Source organism: Octopus bimaculoides, chromosome 7 (assembly GCF_046866305.1).
Source record: "Octopus bimaculoides isolate indiv1 chromosome 7, ASM4686630v1, whole genome shotgun sequence".
NCBI lineage: Eukaryota > Metazoa > Mollusca > Cephalopoda > Octopoda > Octopodidae > Octopus > Octopus bimaculoides.
Window position 1 is genome coordinate 89,918,987 of NC_142934.1, and position 24,171 is coordinate 89,943,157.

At 38.9% G+C, this 24,171-nt stretch overlaps 1 protein-coding gene across 7 annotated transcripts in view; it reads left to right on the forward strand.

Moving 5' to 3' along the window:
* LOC106884136 (uncharacterized) overlaps positions 1 to 24,171 on the forward strand; it is a 43,317-nt gene that overhangs the window by 13,877 nt on the left and 5,269 nt on the right. For 6 of the 7 annotated variants that reach the window (XM_089355610.1, XM_089355609.1, XM_089355608.1 and 3 more), the window contains 2 exons: positions 18,352 to 18,428; positions 19,335 to 19,397. In XM_089355610.1, the coding sequence (XP_089211736.1) occupies positions 18,357 to 18,428; positions 19,335 to 19,397 (135 nt within the window). In that variant the 5' untranslated portion in view covers positions 18,352 to 18,356. Of the gene's footprint in view, positions 1 to 11,743; positions 11,916 to 18,351; positions 18,429 to 19,334; positions 19,398 to 24,171 lie in introns of those variants that run through there. The other variant, XM_089355612.1, reaches the window with a different exon arrangement.

The following is a 24,171-nucleotide window of genomic DNA, read 5'->3' on the forward strand; positions in this document are numbered from 1 at the left end:
AACATATGCATATATATATATATATATAAATATATATACATAATACATATATACACACATGCGTATATATATATATATATATATATATATATATATAAGGTTATGAAGGGTATTGGATTCAACCAAACCCCAAAGATACAGGTAATACCGAGTAAGTGCTGTATACCGGCTAGTTTAGCCCCTTTCGTTGTATAAACATGAGTGGGGAATATATATATATATATATATATATATATAAACGACAGGATTCTTTCAGTGTCTGTCTACCAAATCCACTCACAAGGCTCTGGCTGGCCTGAGGCTATAGTAGAAGACACTTGCCCAAGGTGTCACAGAGTGGGACTGAACTTGGAACTATGTGGTAGGTAAGCAACCTACTTACCACACAGCCATGCCTGCATCTATTAATATTTGATATTCTTCACTGGAGTGTGAAGAGAATGGCAAATGGTTTGCAGCTTATCTTGAGAAGAATTAGCATTCCAATTATTTTACTTGTTTCAGTCATTAGACTGTGGTCATGCTGGGGCACTGCCTTGAAGGGTTTTAGTCAAACAAATTGATTCTAATTACTATTTTTTAAGTGTGGTGCTTATTCTTACATACGTAAGAGGTCTGAAAACAATGAGATGGTTGTAAATGAGAATCATTGTTATACAAGCAGAGTTGTTTGTTTCCAGTCTTCCCTGTCTGGCCATGGGGAAATAGTACCTTGCTTGGAAACTAGGGCTGTGGAGTTGAAATAAAAAACTCCGACTTAATTTAACTAGTCTTTCCAGTACCCAAAAAGTATATATATCTATGGAGGCGTGGCTTAGTGGTTAGGGTGTCAGCATCATGATCGTAAGATTGTGGTTTCGATTCCTGGACCGGGTGAGGCATTGTGTTCTTGAGCAAAACACTTCATTCCACATTGCTCCAGTCCACTTAGCTGGCAAAAATGAATAACGCTGTGATGGACTGGCATCCCATCCAGCTGGGGAACACATACGCCATTGAAACCGGGAAACCAGGCCTGTGAACCTGGCTAGGCTTTAAAAGGGTGCATTTATTTATTTATTTATTTATTTATCATCATCATCGTTTAACGTCCATTTTCCATGCTAGCATGGGTTGGACGATTTGACTGAGGACTGGTGAACCGGATAGCTGCACCAGGCTCCAGTCTGATCTGGCAGAGTTTCTACAGCTGGATGCCCTTCCTAACACCAACCACTCTGAGAGTGCATAGATCGACTTCGACCCCTCTTTATGTAACTAAAGTGATTGTGGTCTACATATCTCATAAAGCATAAGCATACACTTGTACTTTGAGTAGGCCCCTAGGTTATAACTGGTTTATAGTAAAGAATAAAGACATTGTGAGTCGGAGTCAGTTTAGTTTTACCGACTCCGACTCCAGCTACTCGTTAATTGTTTCCAACTCTGACTCCACTGCCCTGTTGGAAACGGTGAGGGTTGGCAACAGGAAAGGCATTTTGATGTATTAATAGAAAATCTTTGCCTCAACAAATTCCACCTGACCCATGCAAGCATGGAAAAGTGGATGTTAAATGATGATGATGGTGTCTGTTATTTTCTCTCTGCACATAATTATTCCCATTCAGATAATTGCTTTTTTTAATATATTAACACTAACACAACTAAGTAGACACAGCTGGGAAGCAAGCTCATGAATAAATGAGTTTAACTTAGTACATCACACTGATAACACACTCAAGAATTTTACTGCACTCCCACTATTTACAGCATTGAAGTATACCACTATACCACTATACATTGAGTGTTACTCATCTTGATCTCATCTACAACACTATGATCACAACAGGATACAAAACCCCTGACCTCTCAGCTAGTTGTCCAATAGCTGCTGGCTTGGTGATCTATGCTTTCATACACCAATAATAATCTGGAAATAGATTTGTCATGATTTACCCATTGCTACCACCCTCCTCTGTAAATTTGTCAAGCATCCTGTTTATGTCTTGAAAATCAGTATTGTGTGTGTGTGTGTATACGTACATACATATATATATGTGTGTGTATATATATATATATAATATTTATATATATATATATAATATATATATATATATATATATAATATATATATATATATATATATATAATATATATATATATATATATATATATATATATATATATATATTGATATGTATATTGATATATATGTGTGTATACCTGTTGGAGACTGGAAAGACGAGTTCAGTTTGACTGGTGAGTGATTATCTCTGCAAATCTGTTGGATGGACTTGGTGAAAGAAATAGATTCCTGATTGGCTTGATTGTGGTACAGGTTTTTTTTTTTTGTACTTTTATTGTTAATTGCAAGTATTACCAGTTAACACACTGCTATAACAACAGCAGCAGCAACAGCAGCAAAAGCAACAATAACAATAATAATGATAACAATAAGCAAAGATAAATTATTTTCTGATAGTCTAAGTAGTAGAGTACTGCATTAAGTGTCTAATTGCATGTCATCATCATCATCACCATCATCATCATCATCATCATCATCATCATCATCATCATCATCATCATCATCATCATCATCATCATTGTCATCATCACCATCATTGTCATCATCATCATCATCATCATCATCATCATCATCATTGTCATCATCATCATCGTCATCATCATTACCCCCTCCCCTCAAATTTCAGGCCTTGTGCCGAGAGTAGAGAAGATTATTATTGTTATTATTACTATTATTATCATTATTATTATTGAGGCGGTGAGCTGGTAGAATCATTAGCGCAAGGAGCAAAAATGCTTAGCGACATTTTGTCTGTCTTCATGTTCTGAATTCCAATTCCACTGAGATCAGTGTTTCCTCTCATCCTCTCGGGGTTGATAAAATAAGTATCAGTTGGGTACTGGGGTCAACGCAGTCGACTTATCCCCTACCCCGAAATTGCTGGCCTTGTGTCAAAATTTGAAACCATTGCTGGCAGAATTGTTAACCTGCTGGGCAAAATGCTTCATGTTCTGAGTTCAAATTCTGCCGGGGTCGACTTTGCTTTTCATTTTTTTGGGGTTGATAAATTAAGTACCAGTGAAACACTGGGGTTGATGAAATGGACTAGTCCCCTCCCCACAAATTTCAGGCCTTGTGCCTTCAGTAGAAGCGTTTATTATTACTATTATTATTATTATTATTATTATTATTATTATTATTATTATTATTATTATTATTATTATTGCCGGTTCCGCCTGACTGGCCTTTGTGCCGGTGGTACGTAAAAAGCACCCACTAGACTCTCGGAGTGGTTGGCGTTAGGAAGGGCATCCAGCTGTAGAAACTCTGCCAGATCAAATTGGAGCCTGGTGTAGCCATCCATTTCACCAGTCCTCAGTCAAATCATCCAACCCATGCTAGCATGGAAAGCAGACGTTAAACGATGATGATGATGATGATGATTATTATAATTTGTTATTATTATTATTATGGTGGTGGTGGTAGTGGTCGCAACTGGAATGCTTTTCATCATAGGGCTGTTGATCAGGGCTGACCTGTGGCTAAAGAACAACAGAATTAGACTGGACAGAGTTGCTGTCTCATTTCTGAACTGAGATGCTGTACCCTAAATGATTAGCCAGAATATGTTGGGGTATGCAGCACAGCTCTCAGTTAAACAAAATGACCGTTTAGTTGGAGCGAGAAGTCTGTGGATCACAGCTAATCACTTGACTAAATTATCTTCAAGCTATATTTCTGGTCAACCAAGTTCCACCTGGGGTTATACAACAGCAGCAACAATAACCAATAACTAAATGTACATTATTTACATTTGATGGATATTTGTGCTCATCTTGTTTGTTGTTAACACAACGTTTCAGCTGATATACCTTCCAGCCTTCATCAGGTGTCTTGGAGAAATTTCGAACTTGGGTTCTCATTCCTGAGGTATTTTTCAATGTTATTATTATTATTATCATTATTCAGGTTACGGGCATATGGCGTAGTGGTTAAGAGCGTGGGCTACTAACCCCAAAATTCTGAGTTTGATTCCAGGCAGTCACCTGAATAATAATAATCATAATAATAATTATAATAATAATAATAATAATAATAACATCGAAAAATACCATAGGAATGAGAACCCAGGTTCGAAATTTCTCCAAGACACCTGATGAAAGCTGGAAGGTATATCAGCCGAAACGTTGCGTTAACAACAAACAAGATGAGCACAAATATCCGTCAAATGTAAATAATGTAAATAATGTAAATAATTCCTCATCTCTTAAATATAGAACTGTAATAACTAAATGATTTGTCTTTTTAAATGTGTATTCATTAAATTATTTAGTCATAACATAAATCCTTTGGTAAAGCTCTTAATCCTACTTTTTTGAGACAATACAACCCTATAATCACATCCATCTATGCTACCTGAGATATACATAACTGATAGTTTAATAAACTATATCTTTTGTTTGTTAAAAGCTAAGAACAATACTTAATACTTCAAAGACAGACAGAAAAGGAGATATCAAAGGGAGAGAATGGAAGAGAAAAGCTTTATATATTTTTCTTTATTTTGTTTATTTGTTTTCTCCTTTGTTATTATAATTGTTAACAAAATTCAGTCAAATCCATTGAATGTTTTGCACTTTAGACATTTAACAAGCTTCGTCTGGCTGGTGAGGGGAATCTTATTGTATGCACACTTCCCCATACATTGGTTCATTGCATGACATACACAGGGGCAATTAGAGCATGTTATATTCTTCTTGCAATGAAGACTCATGGCTCAGTGGTTAGGGATTCAACTCATGATCTTGAGATCATGAGTTCAATTTCTGGTGGGACAGTGTGTCCTTGTGCAAGACACTTTATTTCACTTTATTTCAGTCCATTCAGGTGGCAAAAGTGAGTTGTACCTGTATTTCAAAGGGCCAGCCCTGTCACATTCTGTGTCATGCTGAATCTCCGTGAGAACTGCGTTAAGGGCACACATGCACACACACACACATATATATATATCTTACTTGTTTCAGTCATTAGACTGTGGCCATGCTGCAGCACCAACTTGAATTTTCAGTTGAACAAATTGACCCAGTACTTAGTTTTTTAAAGTCTCATACTTATTCTATTGGTCTCTTTTGCCAAACCTCAAAGTTATGAAGACATAAACACACCAACAACAGTTGTAAAGCAGTTAGTGGAGCCAAATATAGTCACAAAAATATACACACACATGTCTATATATCATCATCATCATCATTGTCTTTTAACATCCACTTTCCATGCTGGCATGGGTTAGATAGTTTGACTGAAGACTAGCAAGCCAGAAGGCTGTACCAGGCTCCAATCCAATCTGGCAAGTTTCTACAGCTGGATGCCCTTCCTAATGCCAACCAGTCTGAGAGTGTTGTGGATGTTTTTTATGTGCCACCAGTACAAGAGCCAGTCAGGCGGTACTGGCATCGATCACACTCGAATGGTGCTTTTTATGTGCCACCAGCATGGGACCAGTCAGGCAGCACTGGTAATGATCACGCTCGAATGGTGCTTTTTATATATATATGAATTGTCCGTAAACATAAATCTGCAAAAAGAAACACACTCTAAGTTATAGAGCAGTGTGTATAAAAGTTAGGTAAGGCTTTGAAATACAGGTACAACATAAACAGGAAGAAAGCGTGAGAGAAAGTTGAGGTGAAAGAGTACAGCAGGGTTCACTACCATCCCCTGTCAGGGACTCATGGAGCTTTAGGTGTTTTTGCTCAATAAACACTCACAATGCACGGTCTGGGAATCGAAACCGTGATCCCATGACTGCAAGTCTGCTGCCCTAACCACTTGGCCATTTTGCTTCCACATAAAAATGCTGACAATAGAATAGGAACAGCCAACCAATTGATGGCTAGTTGTTGCTTGTTCAATACTTTTGTTATTCAATGCTTTTAAAGCATAAAATGTTTCTTTTGTTTGTTTATTAGATGCAGTAGTATAATAAATAGAGTCAATCGATTGACCTTTTTGATCAGAAGCATCCATGTATCTATAATAATAATAATAATAATAATAATAATAATAATAATAATAATAATAATGCCCGGATGCAGTACCAGGCAGTGGCTCTCATGGCTTCTGATCTTAACTGATTGGAAGTGTTATCATGTACATTGTTTTGTCTTGGTATAAAAAGATGGGCTACAGCAAATATTCTGCTCAGTACCACAGATTTGCTTGTCAGTTGTTTGACCTTAACCAGTTGAGCAGAAGTGGTCGGGGAGCATCATAGCCATGTGTTGAGAGGAATTCTTTAGGGTTTGAATAATTCACCTCTGGAAACATAGGTGTTTTGCTCAACATCCTTAAACAAACCTTATTCAGGGACCTTTTGAGCGGGATGGGCTACTCGACCTAAAGAAAATTCTAACTGGGCCCCACCTGCGAGGTCATGCGCTGTTTATCTCGATTTGAGATCATGTCACGTACATACGTTTGTGATGCATGTGCCTGGTGTACCCTTATTAAACGGGTAGTCATGATGGGTATAATGGGCTTCGTATATTTTACCCCAGTGTCACTTTGATGGCATGCACTACTCTCTCACTCAATAATAATAATAATAATAATAATGATAATTGATTTTAAGGAGTGGGAGAAAGGGATGGGAGTGAGGTTGTGGTATTCTTACTTTATTTAAGGGAATTAAAAGTGTAAGTGAAATAGCTTTAACTGAAAATAAAATCTGGTGGCTGTCTCATTTCACCTGCAGGTTACCACCTGAACTTATAGTATTTGTCATTAGAGTTATTAGTTCTCGGTCAGGTACCCTTCTTGTCTCCAGCAGATACATTTTAACCAAGTCTTATATAAACCCCTAAGGGCTATATGAACCCTAGTTGAGAATCACAACTTTATGCTATTAAAGATTTAAATATTAAGACACTCTGTTATCAATAAGTATGTAAGTATAACACTATGATACTTATCAAACAATGGAATTTCACTTAAAATAACATAATACATTTTTCCATTCAAGGAAAACGAATCAAAATCGCTGACGTGGCCGATGACAGTACTGCCTGAATGGCACTTGTGCCAGTGGAACATTAAAAGCACATCCGAGCATGATCGTTGCCAGGGCCACAGATTGACTCCCGTGCCGGTGTCACTTGAAAAGCACTATTCGAGCATGATCGTTGCCAGCATCGCCTTACTGGCACATGTGCCAGTGGAAAGTGGAAAACAACATTTGAGCGTGGTTGTTACCAGTGCCACCGGACTGGCTTCCGTGCAGGTAGCATGTAAAAAACACCTTTTGAGCATGGTCGTTGCCATAACCACCTGACTGACCCTCATACCAGTGGCACGTAAAAGCACCCACTACACTCTCTGCATGGTTGGCGTTAGGAAGGGCATCCAGCTGTAGAAACTTTGCCAGATCAGATTGGAGTGTGGTGCAGCCTTCTGGCTTACCAGTCCTCAGTCAAACCGTCTAACCCATGCCAGTATGGAAAGCGGATGTTAAACGATGATGATGATAACTGTATTTAAGACTTACTTCTAATTTCTTCATTGGTTGTTCTATAAGTTCTATTCAAGAAACAGAACTGAATAAGATTAGTTAAGAACTAGAATAACAACAACAATCCTTTCTACTGAAGGCACAAGGCCTTGAAATTTTGTGGGGAGAGGACTAGTCAATTACATAAACACCAGTGTATCACTGGTGCTTAATTTCTTGACCCCAAAATGATGAAAGGCGAAGTCGACCTCGGTGAAATTTGAGCCCAGTATGTAGCTATTGGCGAATTACCGCTAAGCATTTTGTCCAGCGTGTTAACAATTCTGCCAGCTCGTCGCTGTCAAGAATAATAATAATAAGAAGAAGAACTGAGTGAGTTTACATTAAGAAAACTACTAACAGGTTGAGCAATGTAATCTTTGACAGACAGGAAAATAGGAAAACAAATGGTTTTGTCTCTTTGTGTAATGATAGAATTTGTATATTTAGGGAATCTTTAATAACGGTTGGTTTGTAGATTTGAGATGAACATGGAGTTAAATTGCATGTCAGCGTATTACAAACAAGACTGATACATTACACACACATATATATACACACATATATAACACAAAAGACTTTTCCTTCTGTTTTTCCTGAGTGTAAACCTAATACCCTTTTTGTTTTTTAATTTGTCTTTGTTTTTTATTTTTGCATTGGATACATCATCATCATCATCATCATCATCGTTTAACGTCCGCTTTCCATGCTAGCATGGGTTGGACGATTTGACTGAGGACTGGTGAAACCGGATGGCAACACCAGGCTCCAGTCTGATTTGGCAGAGTTTCTACAGCTGGATGCCCTTCCTAACGCCAACCACTCAGAGAGTGTAGTGGGTGCTTTTACGTGTCACCCGCACGAAAACGGCCACGCTCGAAATGGTGTCTTTTATGTGCCACCCGCACAAGCCAGTCCAGGGGCACTGGCAACGATCTCGCTCGAAAATCCTACAGGAGCCAGTCAGGCGGTACTGGCAACGGCCACGCTCAAAATGGTGCATCTCATGTGCCACCCGCACAAGAACCAGTCCAGGGGCACTGGCAACGATCTTACTTGGCTTGCCGGGTCTTCTCACGCACAGCCCATTTCCAAAGGTCTCGGTCCGTAGTCATCGCCTCGGTGAGGCCCAATGTACGAAGGTCTTGCCTCACCACCTCAGCCCAGGTCTTCCTGGGCCTACCTCTTCCACGGGTTCCCTCAACTGTTAGGGTGTGGCACTTTTTCAATACATACATTATATACACACACACATAAACACACACATATATATACACACATATATATATGAAACACAAAAGACTTTTCCTTCTGTTTTTCCTGAGTGTAATCCTAATACCCTTTTTGTTTTTTAATTTGTCTTTATGTTTTTTATTTTTGCATTGGATACATACATACATTATATACACACACACAGACACATACACATATATACACAAATATATACACATGCACAGGTACATATATCGATATTTGATGCAGTCAGTGCATGTGTGTATACTGCTGCTGCTTGTGTCTAGTATTTCACTGCCTGCTTACTTGCATTTTCCATTCTATTGATTGTCTTCACTCGAAGAATTTGATAGAATCGATGTGAGATGAAACTCCCGACCGACAAAGTGCACGCAATCTTAACGGATGATGTGGTACTTTGGATAAATTGGAGGAATCTTAAAAAATCAAAATTTCCTTGTGCACCACAGAAGACAATTACGTCAACTTAACTAATTAAATTATATAATTAATTCGCAACCGACTAATAACCAGTGCTGTCTTCGAAATGAATGCTGCACATCAATACTTTTACCATCTTCATTAACTTTTTTTTTATTTGTTTTAGTATTATCTTTTCTTTTTACCTTTTTGTTCTGTTCGGTTCAAAATACTTGGTTCTTTCTTTTCGTAATTTGAACTGTAAAAGTCAATGAAGAAAACGAAATCCTGAAAACTTGATAACTGGTTGAGCATCAAAGTTTCTAGTTCAGTGACAAGAATTTCCAACAATAATTTATTTTATCATCTTTTGTCTTTTACTTGTTTCAGTTATTAGACTGCGGCCATGCTGGAGCACCGACCTTGAAGGGTTTTTAGTCAAAGGAATGAGCCCCTGTGCTTATTTTTTTTTAGCCTGGTTCTTATTCTATCAGTCTCTTGTGCTGAACCCTCAAGTTATGGGGATGTAAACAAACCAACAGCAGTTATCAAGCGATGGTAGGGGACGAAGACACACACATACACACACCATCATCATCATCATTATCGTCGTCGTTTAACGTCCGCTTTCCATGCTGGCATGGGTTTGACGGTTTGAGTGGGGACTGGCAAGCCAGGAGGCTGCACCAGGTTCCAATCTGATCTGGCAAGGTTTCTACAGCTGGATGCCCTTCCTAATATCAACCACTCTGAAAGTGTAGTGGGAGCTTTATACATGCCACCAGCACGGTAACCAGTCAGGCGGCACTGGCATTGGCCATGCCTGAATGATGCTTTTTACATGTTACCAGCACAGGTGCCAGTTAGGTGGCACTGGCATCAGCCACACACACATATATATTTATATATACACTATGGGCTTCTTATAGTTTCTGTTTACCAAATCGGCTGCGAGGGCTTTCATTGGCCCGATGCTATAATAGAAGACACTTGTCCAAGATGCCAAACACTGGGATTGAAAATGGCACCATGTGTTTGGGAAGCAAATTCTTACTGCACAGCCACCCCTAGTTTTATAAGGTAGCAAGCTGGCAGAATTGTTATCATGCCAGACAAAATGTCTTCGTTCTGAGATCAAATTCCTCTGAGATTAGCTTTGCTTTTTGTTCTTTTGTGTTTGATAAAGTATGTATACCAGTTATGCACTGGGGTTGATGTAATTGAGTAATCCCTTCCCCCAAAATTTCAGGCTTTGTGTCTACAATAAAAAGGATTGCTTCGTTTTTTTTTTTTTTGCTTTCTTTATACATGGGTGTAAAGCTTGTGGAGGTGTTTGGTGTAGCAGTTAGAATGTTGCCCTTATGATTGCAAGATTGTGGTTTCGATTCTGGGACCAGGCAGTGCATTGTGTTAAAACATCACCATTTAATGTCCAGTTTTCCATTCTTGCATGGATCAGATGGAATTTGAGGCAGATTTTCTACAAACAGATGCTTTTCCTGTCACCAACCTTCACCTGTTTACAAGCAAGGGAATATTTCCCCCATGGCCAGACATTGGAAATAAACAATCTTGCTCATATGATGATAATAATGATGATCATGTACAACCATCAGTATGATGTCTAGACAAGGGTGCACACAAATGTACACATGTGATGGACTTCTACACAGTTTCTTATTTCTTTATTGCCAACAAGGGGCTAAACACAGAGGGGACAAACAAGGACAGACAAAGGGATTAAGTTGATTACATTGACCCCAGTGTGTAACTGGTACTTAATTTATTGACCCCAAAAAGATGAAAGGCAAAGTCGACCTCAGCGGAATTTGAACTTAGAACGTACTGCTAAGCATTTCGCCCGGTGTGCTAACGTTTCTGCCAGCTCGCTGGCTTCTACACAGTTTCTGTCAAACTAGGTTTCATTTGTGTGTCATTTATCACATCTTGAGGCCATGGTAAACAAAATTTGCTCTAGATGCCATGCAAAGGAGTTGAACCCTGATTTTCATGATTGCAAAGCAAACTTCTTATGCACTTCGCTGTGCCTATGGTATACTGTCTGTCTGTCTCTCATAGAGAGAGAGAGAGCACAAAATAATTAAATTATGTAAAAATCTATTGACCTTCCTTTATCTCTCTATATATTCTAGCTAGAATGATTTAAAAAAAAATATTTGTATATATCTTATATCCTGTATTTTTGGCATACAAGACATGCCCCTACCTCACAAGTATATTTCTTAGCAAAAACGAACATAGTATGCACTCATTGAAAGATGTTCTAAAGTGATGTTCTGCAGAAAAAAAAAAAAAAAAAGATGTGTTTCTGTGTGTATAAATATAAAGTGTGAAAGTATATTGGATACTGTATATGAGTGCTGTATTTCAACTTAATTGTCTTTCAGCTCAACTGTACAGTTGTTTATTTTCTGGTTAAGAAATTTCCAAACAGGATGTAAAACTCATATTTCTGGCTGTGTTGTTTTACATAGCAATGATCATGCACCAGGGTGATACACCACATCTATGACCTTGTTGTCATCCAGTCATTGCAGATAGCTGACAGGCTTGGAGAATTTTTCATTTAGATAATTAAAAAAAAAAATGTTCCTTAAAGGTACATTAAATAATGCAAAACACATATCAAATATGAGTTATATATGCTGGGGAAGGTGGTATGACAAGATATTGTCACCTCACCACATAACTGTGAGTAATTATTTTATAAGTTTGTGCTAATAGTCTGTGATATTTTGGCTCATTTCCAATATTTTATCATTAGTAACAATTATTGTGCCTTGCAGGCTTACGCTTGTCTGGCTCCCTTGCATGTCACATTTTGACCTCCCATCCGTAATACAGCTGCATTAGACACAGGACAATTTTTCGGTACATCATCATCATTAGAAAATTACTATTTTTAAATCTCACAGTGTGAGATATTCAGCAACAGTACTTTGTAGTAAAGATTGTTTGCCAACATAACACGATCTGTGTCCTTATATTTTCAAACAATTATTCTGTGCTGATGAAGGGAAATAACCCGGACATCGGGATACACAGATATTGTTTTGAGCTGGGTGGAGGTGCTAGATTCCCTTGTTCGAAAATATAAGGACACAGATCGTGTCGTATAGCCAGCTGGAGACGATGTCTCCTGTGGCTAAATTACAGCAACATTAGTCCTAAACCAGGACTGCCATGTTATGTTGGCAAGCAATCTTTACTACATCATCATCATCATCATTTAACATTTGTGTTGAATGTTGACATGGAGTAGCTGGTTTGAGAGGGTCAGATGAGCCCAAAGACTGCAATGTGCTCCAGTGCCTGTTTGGTAGGGTTTCTCCAGCTCGATGCCCTTTTTAATGGGTTGCCAGTTTATAGCATGTTCTGGGTGCTTTTTTGGTGTCACCGTCACTAGTGAGGTTTGCCATACAACTTGCAAGACTGAGTGGAGAGGGAGAACTTCATGCTAGGAGAATGGGGAGTAGAGAGGGGTAAAAGCATGATAGAAAGGGTCAGAGCAGGACTGGTTTCTTGCTGTAGAGGAGCAACATGACTCCTCACATTCTAGAACAGCAGGTGGGTGTGTGGGTGGATGGTGTGAAGGGGGTGAAGTTGGAAAGTGATGAAAGAAATGTGGTGATGTGGTGTGAGAGTGGATTTTGAAGGTATGAGGTGGGTAGGATTGGGTGAGATGGGTACAAGATATAGTCATACATAAATTATCTCTTACATACAATTGTTATTTCTTTTGTTGGAAATAGACCTTTTTGTCACGGTCTATTTTAATTACTTGTTTTTTATTCTTTTACTTGTTTTAGTTATGACTATGGCTATACTGGGACACCACCTTAATGGGTTTTAGTTGAACAGATTGAACCCAGTACTAATTTTAAAAAAATCTGGCACTTATCCTATTGGGCTCTTTGCTGAACTATTAAGTTATGGGGATGTGAACAAACCAACACTGATTGTCAGGCAGTGTGTGTGTGGCAAACACACACACACACACACACACAAATTACTGACTCCCACAGAATTTCTGTCTATCAAATTCACTCACAAGGGACTGGTTAGCCTCGGGCTATAATAGAAGACACTTTTCCATGGTGCCATGCCATGAGACTGAACCCAAAAGCATGTGGTTACAAAGGGAGTTTCTTAACCATGCTGCCATGCCCGCACCTATTTGCGTATTTTAAAAGGAAATTAATTAGAAGAGAAGTAGTATTCATATTAACTGTAGACTCTTCCACACTGGTTAGAGTAGATGGAAAGTGATGGAAAATTCTGACAATCTCAAGTGTGGAAACCATTTCTAAGTAGCTCTTTCAGTATATTATGCACCTTTCTTGTATGAGGCACAAATGTCTTGAGCAGCTTTGGAAGCTTTGGAACATTGATTGAAAGTGAAGAGGAACAGGTCTTGAAAATAATCATTTTTTTTCTACTTGGTATTCCATCATTATATGCCTGGAAAAAAGATTTAATTTATTCAAATTTCAGAAACGATAAACAAAAGTTGTAGATGAAGAATAGAGTTTTCAAAAGATACTCCATTAAACATAAGCAAAAATAGCTTTTGTGTTAAGTCAAGTCTCATTGGAAAGAAACGAACAAATTTATCTGACAACTAATATTTATTATGAGAGGAGCAGAGTAGTGGTGTGTTTTGGTTGAGGTTACGCTACATACTAGCATAAGGAAGTAGAGGATTTTATAGCAAGACTGGAAGAGGCAGAGATAAGAGAAAGCATGTCAGGGTGCTAGTTGTAGCTGGCTGGTTAGTGAGTCTTTGTCATTAAGTGAATGACCTTGTGTTGGGTGTGGCCTATGATGTTTCTGTTGGTGTCGTGCCAAAAACCAGATATTTGAATAGTTACATTTATGTAAGCTCACAAAGTTATGACAACTACTTGGCTACACAATCTTTTTCATGAGTTAGGCGAAATTTGTTATGACAGAACTTTCTGTTGCCAGATACTCTTTCTGTGGCTAACCTCCTATTTCCAAGCATGGCAGTATTTCTCCCTTGTCTATTAAACAAAGAACAGCATGGACATTGGTTCTACAGATGAGTACAAACCAATGACACCATTTGTATGACTGGTAATGCTTTGTATATGCGCATGTGTGTGTACATGTGTGCGTGCATGTGTCAGGTCAGGTGTGGTGTCTTGTGCCATTGCAGCACATTGTTCCATTCCCTATTTGTTGGTATATTCTCAGGTCCTTCTGGGTGACCTGTCAGGCCCCCAGTCAGTCTCCATCTCTGCAAGTCTCTTCCTCATCTGCCACAACCATCTGAAGTTGTTTATTTGAAATTCACAGCATTAACAGTGCCATTGTTATCTCTTCTCTTATCATTAACTTCCCCACTTGCTTCCTGCCTTCAAAAGATCCCTAACTTGAAAAACAGGTAAGGGTTTGTGTCAGGAAGGGCATCCAGCAGTAAAACAATACCGCAGTAACATATTCATCTAACTCATTGCAAAGATGGGGCGGGGGTGGGGGAACTGAAAGAGAAAGTGTCTTTTACTATAGCCCTGGGCTCTTCAAATCCTTGCGAGTGGATTTTACAGATGGAAAAATATATATACCCATGGGAATGAGAATGGACCCCAACTATGCGAACCTGTTCGTTGGCTATGTTGTGGCTCAAATATTCTCACAATTCACTGGTCCCACTTCCAAGCTATACAGTTATTATATCAATGACGGTATTGGCGCGACCTCACGCTCCTGCAAACATCTGGACTCCTTCCTCTCTTTTGTTGAATCCTTTCATCCTGCCCTCGAATTCTACACTATCTCTAACTCTTTCGTCACATTTCTCGACATTTCTGTCAGCATCCACCACTCCACTCTCACCACCTCCATCCACTACAAACACACTGACTCACACTCCTACCTTAACTTCTCCTCCTCCTACCCTACCCACATCAAGATCTCCATCCCCTACTCTCAATTCCTCCATCTACACAGGCTCGGCAGTGATGACTGACTTTGAGTCTCAGTCTCAACTCATGGCTCGCCACTTCATCCTACGTAGATATCCCTCACCATTATCCACATTGCCCTTGCCCAAGCACAATCTGTGGACGTGCCTTTGGTCTTTCTCCTCACACCTGTCCTGCCCTTACCCATCTCCCATTTCCCCTTACCTATCACCCTCCACCCTACCCCCTCCAACGCACCATTCTCCGAGCCTTCCAACAATTTCAGTCTGACCCCTCCACCTCACACATCTTCCCTAACCTACCCTTTCCCTCCTTCAAACAAGCCTATAACCTGCGTGATCTGATCCACAGTTTCTTCCCTACTCCTGCCTCCCAGCCTGGCTCCTTCCCCTGCTTTCACCCGCACTGTCACACCTGTCCTTACCTCTCCAGCACCACCATCCTCACTGACACCCATCACCATCCCTATCACATCACTGACTCCTTTACCTGCACCTCTTGTAATGTTGTTTACTGCATCTCCTGCTCTCTCTCTGTCTTTCCCTGTACAATGGTCAAAAGGGATGCCACTTGGCTGACTGATTCTTGGAGCACCTCCGAGACATCAGACTTGGCAATGACACCCTGGTCTTGAGCCACTTCTGCTCTACCAGACATTTGCTACAACATGTCTGTGTTTGGACTGTCTCTACACAGGGGCCACTCGGACTCCCACCTTCACCGTGAGCAGGAATTAATCTTCTCACTTCATTCCTTTGCACCAAATGGGCTCAGCTCACTACTTCAGAACAGTTTCCAGGAGCATATCTGTTTTTCTGTCCTAGTATGTATAATGTACATAGATTTTCTTTTGTTTCTTAACAATAAATATTTACTTGTTTAATCAACAGAAAAACTACATACTTATTGAATTAGCCTGTAAACGGCTGTGTATTCCAAAGCAAGATCAGCCAGTGGGCTTCTTTATACTATACATACCTATCCTGTTTTACTCTCAAGACTTGCCTTGACATGAGGTGTATAGTTGAAGACAGTTGCTCAAGACACCATGTAATGGGATTCAACACAGAATCTCATGGTTGCAAAGCATACACCTTGATATATTTGGCCATATTACACCCTTATATATATATATATATATATATATATATATATATATATATATATATATATATATATATATGTACATACATCACACACGTCCTCCACAAATCAAGGCATGAATAGCATAGTAGAATTTTTTTTTTTTTTTTGCAATTAATTGTGTCGCTGTGTGGTGAGAAGTTTGTGTCCCAATTACATGGTTTCAGGTTCAAGTCTACTGCACAGTGGCTTAGGCAAGTGTCTTCCGTTATTGTTCCTGGCTGTCCAAAATATTTTAAGTTTGGTTGATGGAAACCATGCAAAACCGGTCGTATATATATGTGTGTGTGTGTGTGTGTGTGTATATATATATATATATATATATATATATATATATATATATACCATATTTTTAGAATTCTTTTATACGTTTCAGCTTTATATATATATATATATATATATATATATATATATATATATATATATATATATATATATATATATATATTAGTCTGTATTAGTGCTTTTTGTTAACCACCACCACCACCACCACCACCACCACCACCACCACTTCTACTCGACAGCTGGTGTTGGTTTATTTACGTCCCCGTAATATGGAAGTTTGGCAGTAGAGCCCTATTGAATAAGTATTAGCTTTAAGGCATTTACTAGGCATAATTAAATCTCTAACGCAATGTTCCAGCATGGCCACAGTCCAGTGCGTGAAGCAAGTGAAAGAAAATAAAAAAAAATTGTTTAATTGTTAAGTTGTATTATTATAAATTATTAAGCATTTTGTCAAGTTTCTACGTTCCCCAACAAGTTTATATTTGACAAAACAGTTTGTGGTATTCAGAAATAGTAGGTCAGCTCAGAAAGTAGAACAAGTCGCGCACTTCCTCTATGCAGTTTGTATTTTCTTAGTAGCAGCTGAATAAACCTCGTTCGTCTTTACAAAAATAACTTTTTAGAAAATGACGGGGTGGTGGAATTTGTATACGGGAGTTAACTGTGCAACATTTAAAATAATCAGTAGTTATCTCCCTTACTGTGATAGCTCGGAATTGTTGCGTACATAAATAAATTAATTAATTAATTAACCTAAAGACACACGTATGATTGTGTGGGTATGAAGCTTGCTTTCTCAGCCATGTGCTTCCTGGTTCAATCCCACTGCATGGCATTTTGGGCAAGTGTCTTCTACTGGATTTGGTTGACAGAGACTGAAAAAAGCCCCTGTCATCATCATCATCATCGTTTAACGTCCGCTTTCCATGCTGGCATGGGTTGGATGGTTTGACTTAGGTCTGGAGAACCACGAGGCTGCACCACACTCCAATCTGATCTGGCAATGTTTCTACAGCTGGATGCCATTCCTAACGCCAACCACTCCGAGAGTGTAGTGGGTGCTTTTACGTGCCACCGGCACAAAGGCCAGTTAGGCGGTACTGGAAACAGCTACGCTCAAAATGGTGTATATTATGTGCCACCTGCACAGGAGCCAGTTCAGCAGTACTGGCAACGACCTCACTCGAATGCTTTTTCACGTGCCACCGGCACAAGTGCCATTAAGGCGACGCTGGTAAAATAATAATAATATTCTTTTCTACTCTAGGCACAAGGCCTGAAATTTTGGGGGAGGGAGCCAGTCGATTAGATCGACCCCAGTATGTAACTGGTACTTAATTTATCTACCCTGGAAAGATAAAAGGCAAAGTTAACTTCAGCAGAATTTGAACTCAGAATATAAAGACAGACGAAATACTGCTAAGCATTTTGCCCAGTGTGCTAACGATTCTGCCAGCGTGCCACCTTACTTTGCTTGCAGGTATTGATTCAGCCTTAATGGATTATTTCCAAAGTTGACCTTGCTATAATTTTCCAAACTTATATATTGAACTCTTCTCTCTCAGAAACTCATCAAAAGGTTTAGATTACTTTGTACTTAACGAACTGCTACTTGTAATCAATTTGATTTTAATTCAGAAATTCTTTCCCTACATACCCAAATTTTTTTAATATATATTCTCCATTATGTATTTATTTTTTATTTAATGATTTTGATTATTTCTTTGTTGTTTTTTTCTTTCTTAAAGCAATTATGCCGACCAAATACTTCTTTCAGAATAAGCGTAAGAGTTTAGACCAGGATTTCTTTGCTGATTGTATGCAGGTAAGTTCTTTTTTTTTTTTTTATTGTATGCAGGTGAACTGGAAATTAAAATTATGGTAAATACAATTGGAGGGACCTGATTAGTTGCATGGATAATGTATCAGACTTGGAGGTGAAGAATCGACAGTTTGTATCATAGTGCTGCACCGTGATCTAAGATAATCATCATCGTCATTAAACATCGCTTTCCATGCTGGCATGGGTGGAATGGTTCATCAGGAGGTGGCCAGGCTGAAGCCTGCTCCAGACTCCTGTGTCTGTTTTGGCAGGATTTTTACAGCTGGATACCCTTCCTAACACCAACCACTCAGCAGAGTGGACTTAGTGCTTTTTACGTGGCCCAAGCACAGGTGAGGTCAGTTTTGGCAAGGTTTTTACAGCTGGATGCCCTTCCAAACACCAACTTTTTTACAGTGTGGACTGGGTGCTTTTTAAGTGGCACCTGCACTGACAGTCACCAAGTAACTTGCACTTTATAAACTGGAGGTTGGCAACCTCACTAGTGCTGGTGGCACGTAAAAGACACAGCAATTGATCCCGGTCAGACTTAGACCCTTCTTCTTTCTGCGACTGTCTTCAGTTATGGCTTTATTGATCAGTAGCATCCCTTCTGCTCTTCTGATACAGGTTGTTTTCTTCGAGATGTTTGCCCATTCTCTGCGATATTATTGCTGTAAAGGCTTTGTAAATTGTAGGGAGACAAATTATCAGTCTGTAATTTTGTGGGTTTGCCATTTCAGTGGATTTGGGAATTAGGATAATTTCCCCTTCCACAGGCCATTCAGGCATTGTGTCTGGCTTTGCTAGTATGTCATTATATTTCTCAGCCAGCTTTTTGTTGTTGTTGTTGTTGTTGTTATTATTATTATCATCATCATTATTATTATTATTTTTATTATTTTGTAGAATGATCAAAAACGGCAATGTTTAGGACTTCTGAACTATGACAGAGGTTGTGAATGGAAACAGGTAAGTTTGATCTAAGCTGACATTATGAGCCACACGCACACACACTCACACACACATGCACATGGTTGTGTGGCTAAAAAACCTTGGAACCTTATGATTTAAGATTCAGTCCCACTGCATGGCATTTTGGGCAAGTATCTTCCCCTATAACCTGGGGTCAACCAATGTCTTGTGAAAGGATTTGGTTAAAAGAAACTGTATGGAAACCTGTCACACACATACACACACACACGCACACATGTGTGTGTATGTGTGTGTGTGTGTGTGTGTGTGTGTGTGTGTGTGTGTGTGGCGTTCTGTTTGTGTTCATCTTCCCACCACTAATTTTAGAGGTAAGCACTATTGATTCATTCAATCCAAGACTTTGTTTGTAGATATTGAACCAGCCTTAATGGACGATTTCCAAAGTTGACTGTGGTATAATTTTTAAAACTTAGAATGCAATATAACAAAATTCTTTTAAGTATTTTCTCTGTTGTACTTCTAATTTTGCATTCCTCTACCCTTAACTAATGTCATAATAATAATAATAATAATAATAATAATAATAATAATAATGAGTGGAAGACTCTGGAGCATGCAAACAGTAATGATTGTGCCTATAATGATTGGTGCATTGGGAACAGTAAGCAAAGATATAGACAAATGGGTGAAGGAGATTGTATTAGAATACCCTGTAGAGCTCCAACAGAAAGTTTGTCTTTTAGGGACAGCAAGGATTATCAGGAAGATTCTAAGCACTTGAAAGACAGCTGAAAACTTGTGGATACCTAAAGTTACAGGTAGTAACCTGCTACACACATAATTCTTAAGAAGAATAAGACCGAACCTGAGCTAAACCATAATAATAATAATAATAATAATAATAATAATAATAATAATAATATTAAGGCCAACATATTAAAGAACGGCAGCTTCCCAACATGTCGTGTATGTCAACAACAAAATGAGACCATTGATCATGCTGTCTCCATGTGCAGTCTTCTTGCGTCTACAGAGTATCTCAACAGGCATGATAGAGATGCACAATATATTCACTGGGTAATATGCAAAAACCTGGACTTGCCCCATGATAAAAACTGGTGGGAACACAAACCACCTCCAATACTTGAAAATGATCATATCGCACTCCTCTGGAACTTCACCATTCAAACTGACAGTAAAATAGATGCAAATAGGCCACACATCATATTGAAAGACTTCAGACAAAAATCATGCCTCTTCATTGATATGACTGTCCTAATCGATATAAACGTATCTGTCAAGACCTACCAAAAACTGAGTAAGTATGAAGATCTTGAAACAGAAATTAGCAAAATGTGGAACCCCAAGACTAAAACAATAACTGTTGTCATAGGTGCCCAAGAAATGATAGCAAAAGGGGCTAGTTGCTACTTTGCTCAGATACCAGGAAACCCCAAAATGGCAGAAATTCAAAAGATAGTGCTCATGGGAACTGCCCATATCCTACGTAAAATACTGTCTATGTAATCTCATGTTTTAAAACAAACTCATAATTTTCTTATGTTTTCTTAAACGTTCTCTAGAAACAACACTAAGTACAAATCCAAATATATGACACCCTAGGCATAACACCAACAGGAACTTGTAACTTGTTGTCTCTTGAGGTCTCTTGGTGAGACTTGGATCCTACTTGTTCAAATGTAAAGCAAAAGTCAAACATAAAATAATAATAATAATAACGATGTCTAACTTAATTTTATACCAACAAATTCTGGGAAGAATATAGTCAGTGAAATCGACCACACAACTCGACTGATTCAACTGATATTTTAATTTTCATCGGACTATCGAATGGGAGGATAAAGAAAAGTTGACAACGAGAGGAGGTCAACACGTAAAGGGAGGTAATAGTTGTGTTACACTTATCAGCAAGGGACATAACTCTGACAGGTTTTTTTTTTTTTTTTTTTTTCTATTGATAGACCACTGTCTCTCAACCATTTCTTTACCTATGTACCCCTCTGATTGCTATTTTACTCTGGTGGACCCCACCACAGCCATTTGATGTTTAAAGACTAATTTTGTAGATACTTCTTCCACAGTTCCTATCTTGTCTTTCACCCATTCACTTGTGTTAGTTTGCAGTAACACTCTCCGAGGGAATATGTTTCAGTAATCAGAAGCATGTTGAACTGCGTAAAGTATTAGAGAAAGAAATTTAATTGTTTCATCATCATCATCATCGTCATCGTTTAACGTCCACTTTCCATGCTAGTATGGGTTGGACGATTTGACTGAAGACTGGTGAACCGGTTGGCTACACCAAGCTCCAATCTGATTTGGCAGAGTTTCTACAGCTGGATGCCCTTCCTAACGCCAATCACTCCGAGAGTGTAGTATATCATCATCATCATCATCATCGTCGTTTAACGTCCACTTTCTATGCTAGCATGGGTTGGACGATTTGACTGAGGACTGGTGAACCAGGTGGCTACACCAGGCTCCAATCTGATTTGGATGCCCTTCCTAATGCCAACCACTCCGAGAGTGTAGTGGGTGCTTTTACATGCCACCGGCACGAAGGTCAGTCAGGCAGTACTTACAATACTTACAATAAATACGCCTGAACTCCTTCAAACTATGCAGACCCCCAATTTACTATTTTGCTGGGGGGGGGGGGGGGGGGAGTTTACCCCCGTTTGAGAACCGCTGATTGTTGATCTTAAATGTTTAAGAAGGAAGCTAGCAGTGGTATAACTTGAGTGTGCGCCACATGGGGAAGTTTTCGAGCTTACTGCCTCCCTCCCGCAGGTCCTACAGACGATATAAACTTATAGAGTAGATTCGAAAGTGCCGTGCACCTTTTGGCCCCTTCCCTAGCTATGTTACTGGAAATAAGCCGTTCAGACAGCTGCTTCTGCAAAGAATTCTCTCCTCTCTTATTGAAAAATAATTTTGTTTGCAGAAAATCAAGGCCAAAACAGAAAAATAAATGACTCAAAAAGGGACACCTCTCAGTGATTAGACTGCAGCCATGCTGGGGCACTGCCTTGAAGAATTTTTAGTAAAATGAATTGACTCTAGTCCTTATTTAAAAAAAAAACTTGGTACTTATTCTGTTGGACTCTGTTTGTCAAACTGCTAAATTACAAGGACTTAAATCAACACCAGTTGCCAAGCAGTGGTGGTGGTAGGGGACAAACACAGACACGAAGACATACACACATATACACACGCATATGTGTGTGTGTGTGTATACATGATTGGCTTCCTTCAGTTTCTTCCTATGAAATCCACTCACAAGGTTTTGGTTGGCTTGTGGCTATTATACAAGACACTTGCCTAAAGTGTCATGGGAATTTCGTTCATAGTTCTTTAACCCTTCAGCATTCAGATTACTCTATCAAATGTAATGCTTATATATATATATATATATATATATATATATATATATATATATATATATATATATATACACACACACATATATATATAACGATGCATCCTGCCTAGCTCTTCGAAACGCCAGTGTTAAAACGGAGGTAGCTGATGAAGTAGAATGTTCTCTATGTGGCTTGTGTGTTTTCTCGTCTCTGTTTTGTTTGCAATGTCCTGTACCCAGATATGCACCTATACATACAGGTGGATGTCGGTATGCACATACCTCTACGTATATATGCATATACTCATTTACTATTTGTTTATATATATATATATATATATATATATATATATATATAAAGGAATACAAAAAATGGGACAAGAACGCAAAACATCCAGACAGCTAGATGATACAAAAAACGGACAACAAAACATCCAGACGGATGAAACAAAAGAGGGACAAGAAAAAGCACGGACGGGTCATTTGAAGTTTTCTTTCCTCAGTTGAGTTCCAGATTATCTTTGCAATTTTGGTTTGTTATACTTGAGATTGCTCCAATCTGGCCAGCCCCAAGGAAAAGCTAAGCTAAGAGCTCTAAATTCCTTGGAAGAAAGCAGCGAATCTATACAAAAATAAGGACGGAAAAAGGTGGAGAAATGGTACAGAAATACAAATGCAAACAACAGGACATTAACAACAAGTGTCTTTTGACTAAGGATGAATTAAATTAAGCTGGTGTGTGTGGGAGTGAATCTTTACGGCGGGAACATAAGAGATGACAGGCATGGGGAGGAATATAGATGCTACACGGATGGTAGTTGAACCAAGAAAGAAAGGTCCGGCTTGGCCGAACACTGGTCATGAGGAGAGAGGCAGAGGAACAGAAAAATTAGGGAGGGACGAGAAAAAAAGAAAAGGGACAGAGTGAAGTGAAAGAGGAGGGAAGGTGAGAATGAAGAGAAAGCCAGGAAATATGAGAGAGGGGGAACGAAAGAAAGAAGAGTGGAAAGAACGAAGTAAGTGTGAAGGGGCTGATAGAAAGAAAGAAAGAATGGAAGAGTAAGAGAGTCATACAAAATTTATATATATATATATATATATATATATATATATATATATATATATATATATATAGGTGCAGGAGTGGCTGTGTGGTAAGTAGCTTTCTTACCAACCACATACTTCCAGGTTCAGTGGTACTTTGGGCAAGTGTCTTCTACTATAGCCTCGGGCCGACCAAAGTCTTGTGAGTGGATTTGGTAGACGGAAACTGAAAAAAGCCTGTCGTATATATGTATATATATATATATATATATATATATATATGTATGTGTGTGTTTGTGTTTGTCCCCCCCCCCCCCCCAACACGCTTGACAACCGATGATGATGTGTTTACGTCCCGTAACTTAGTGGGACATTGTAGGGTAC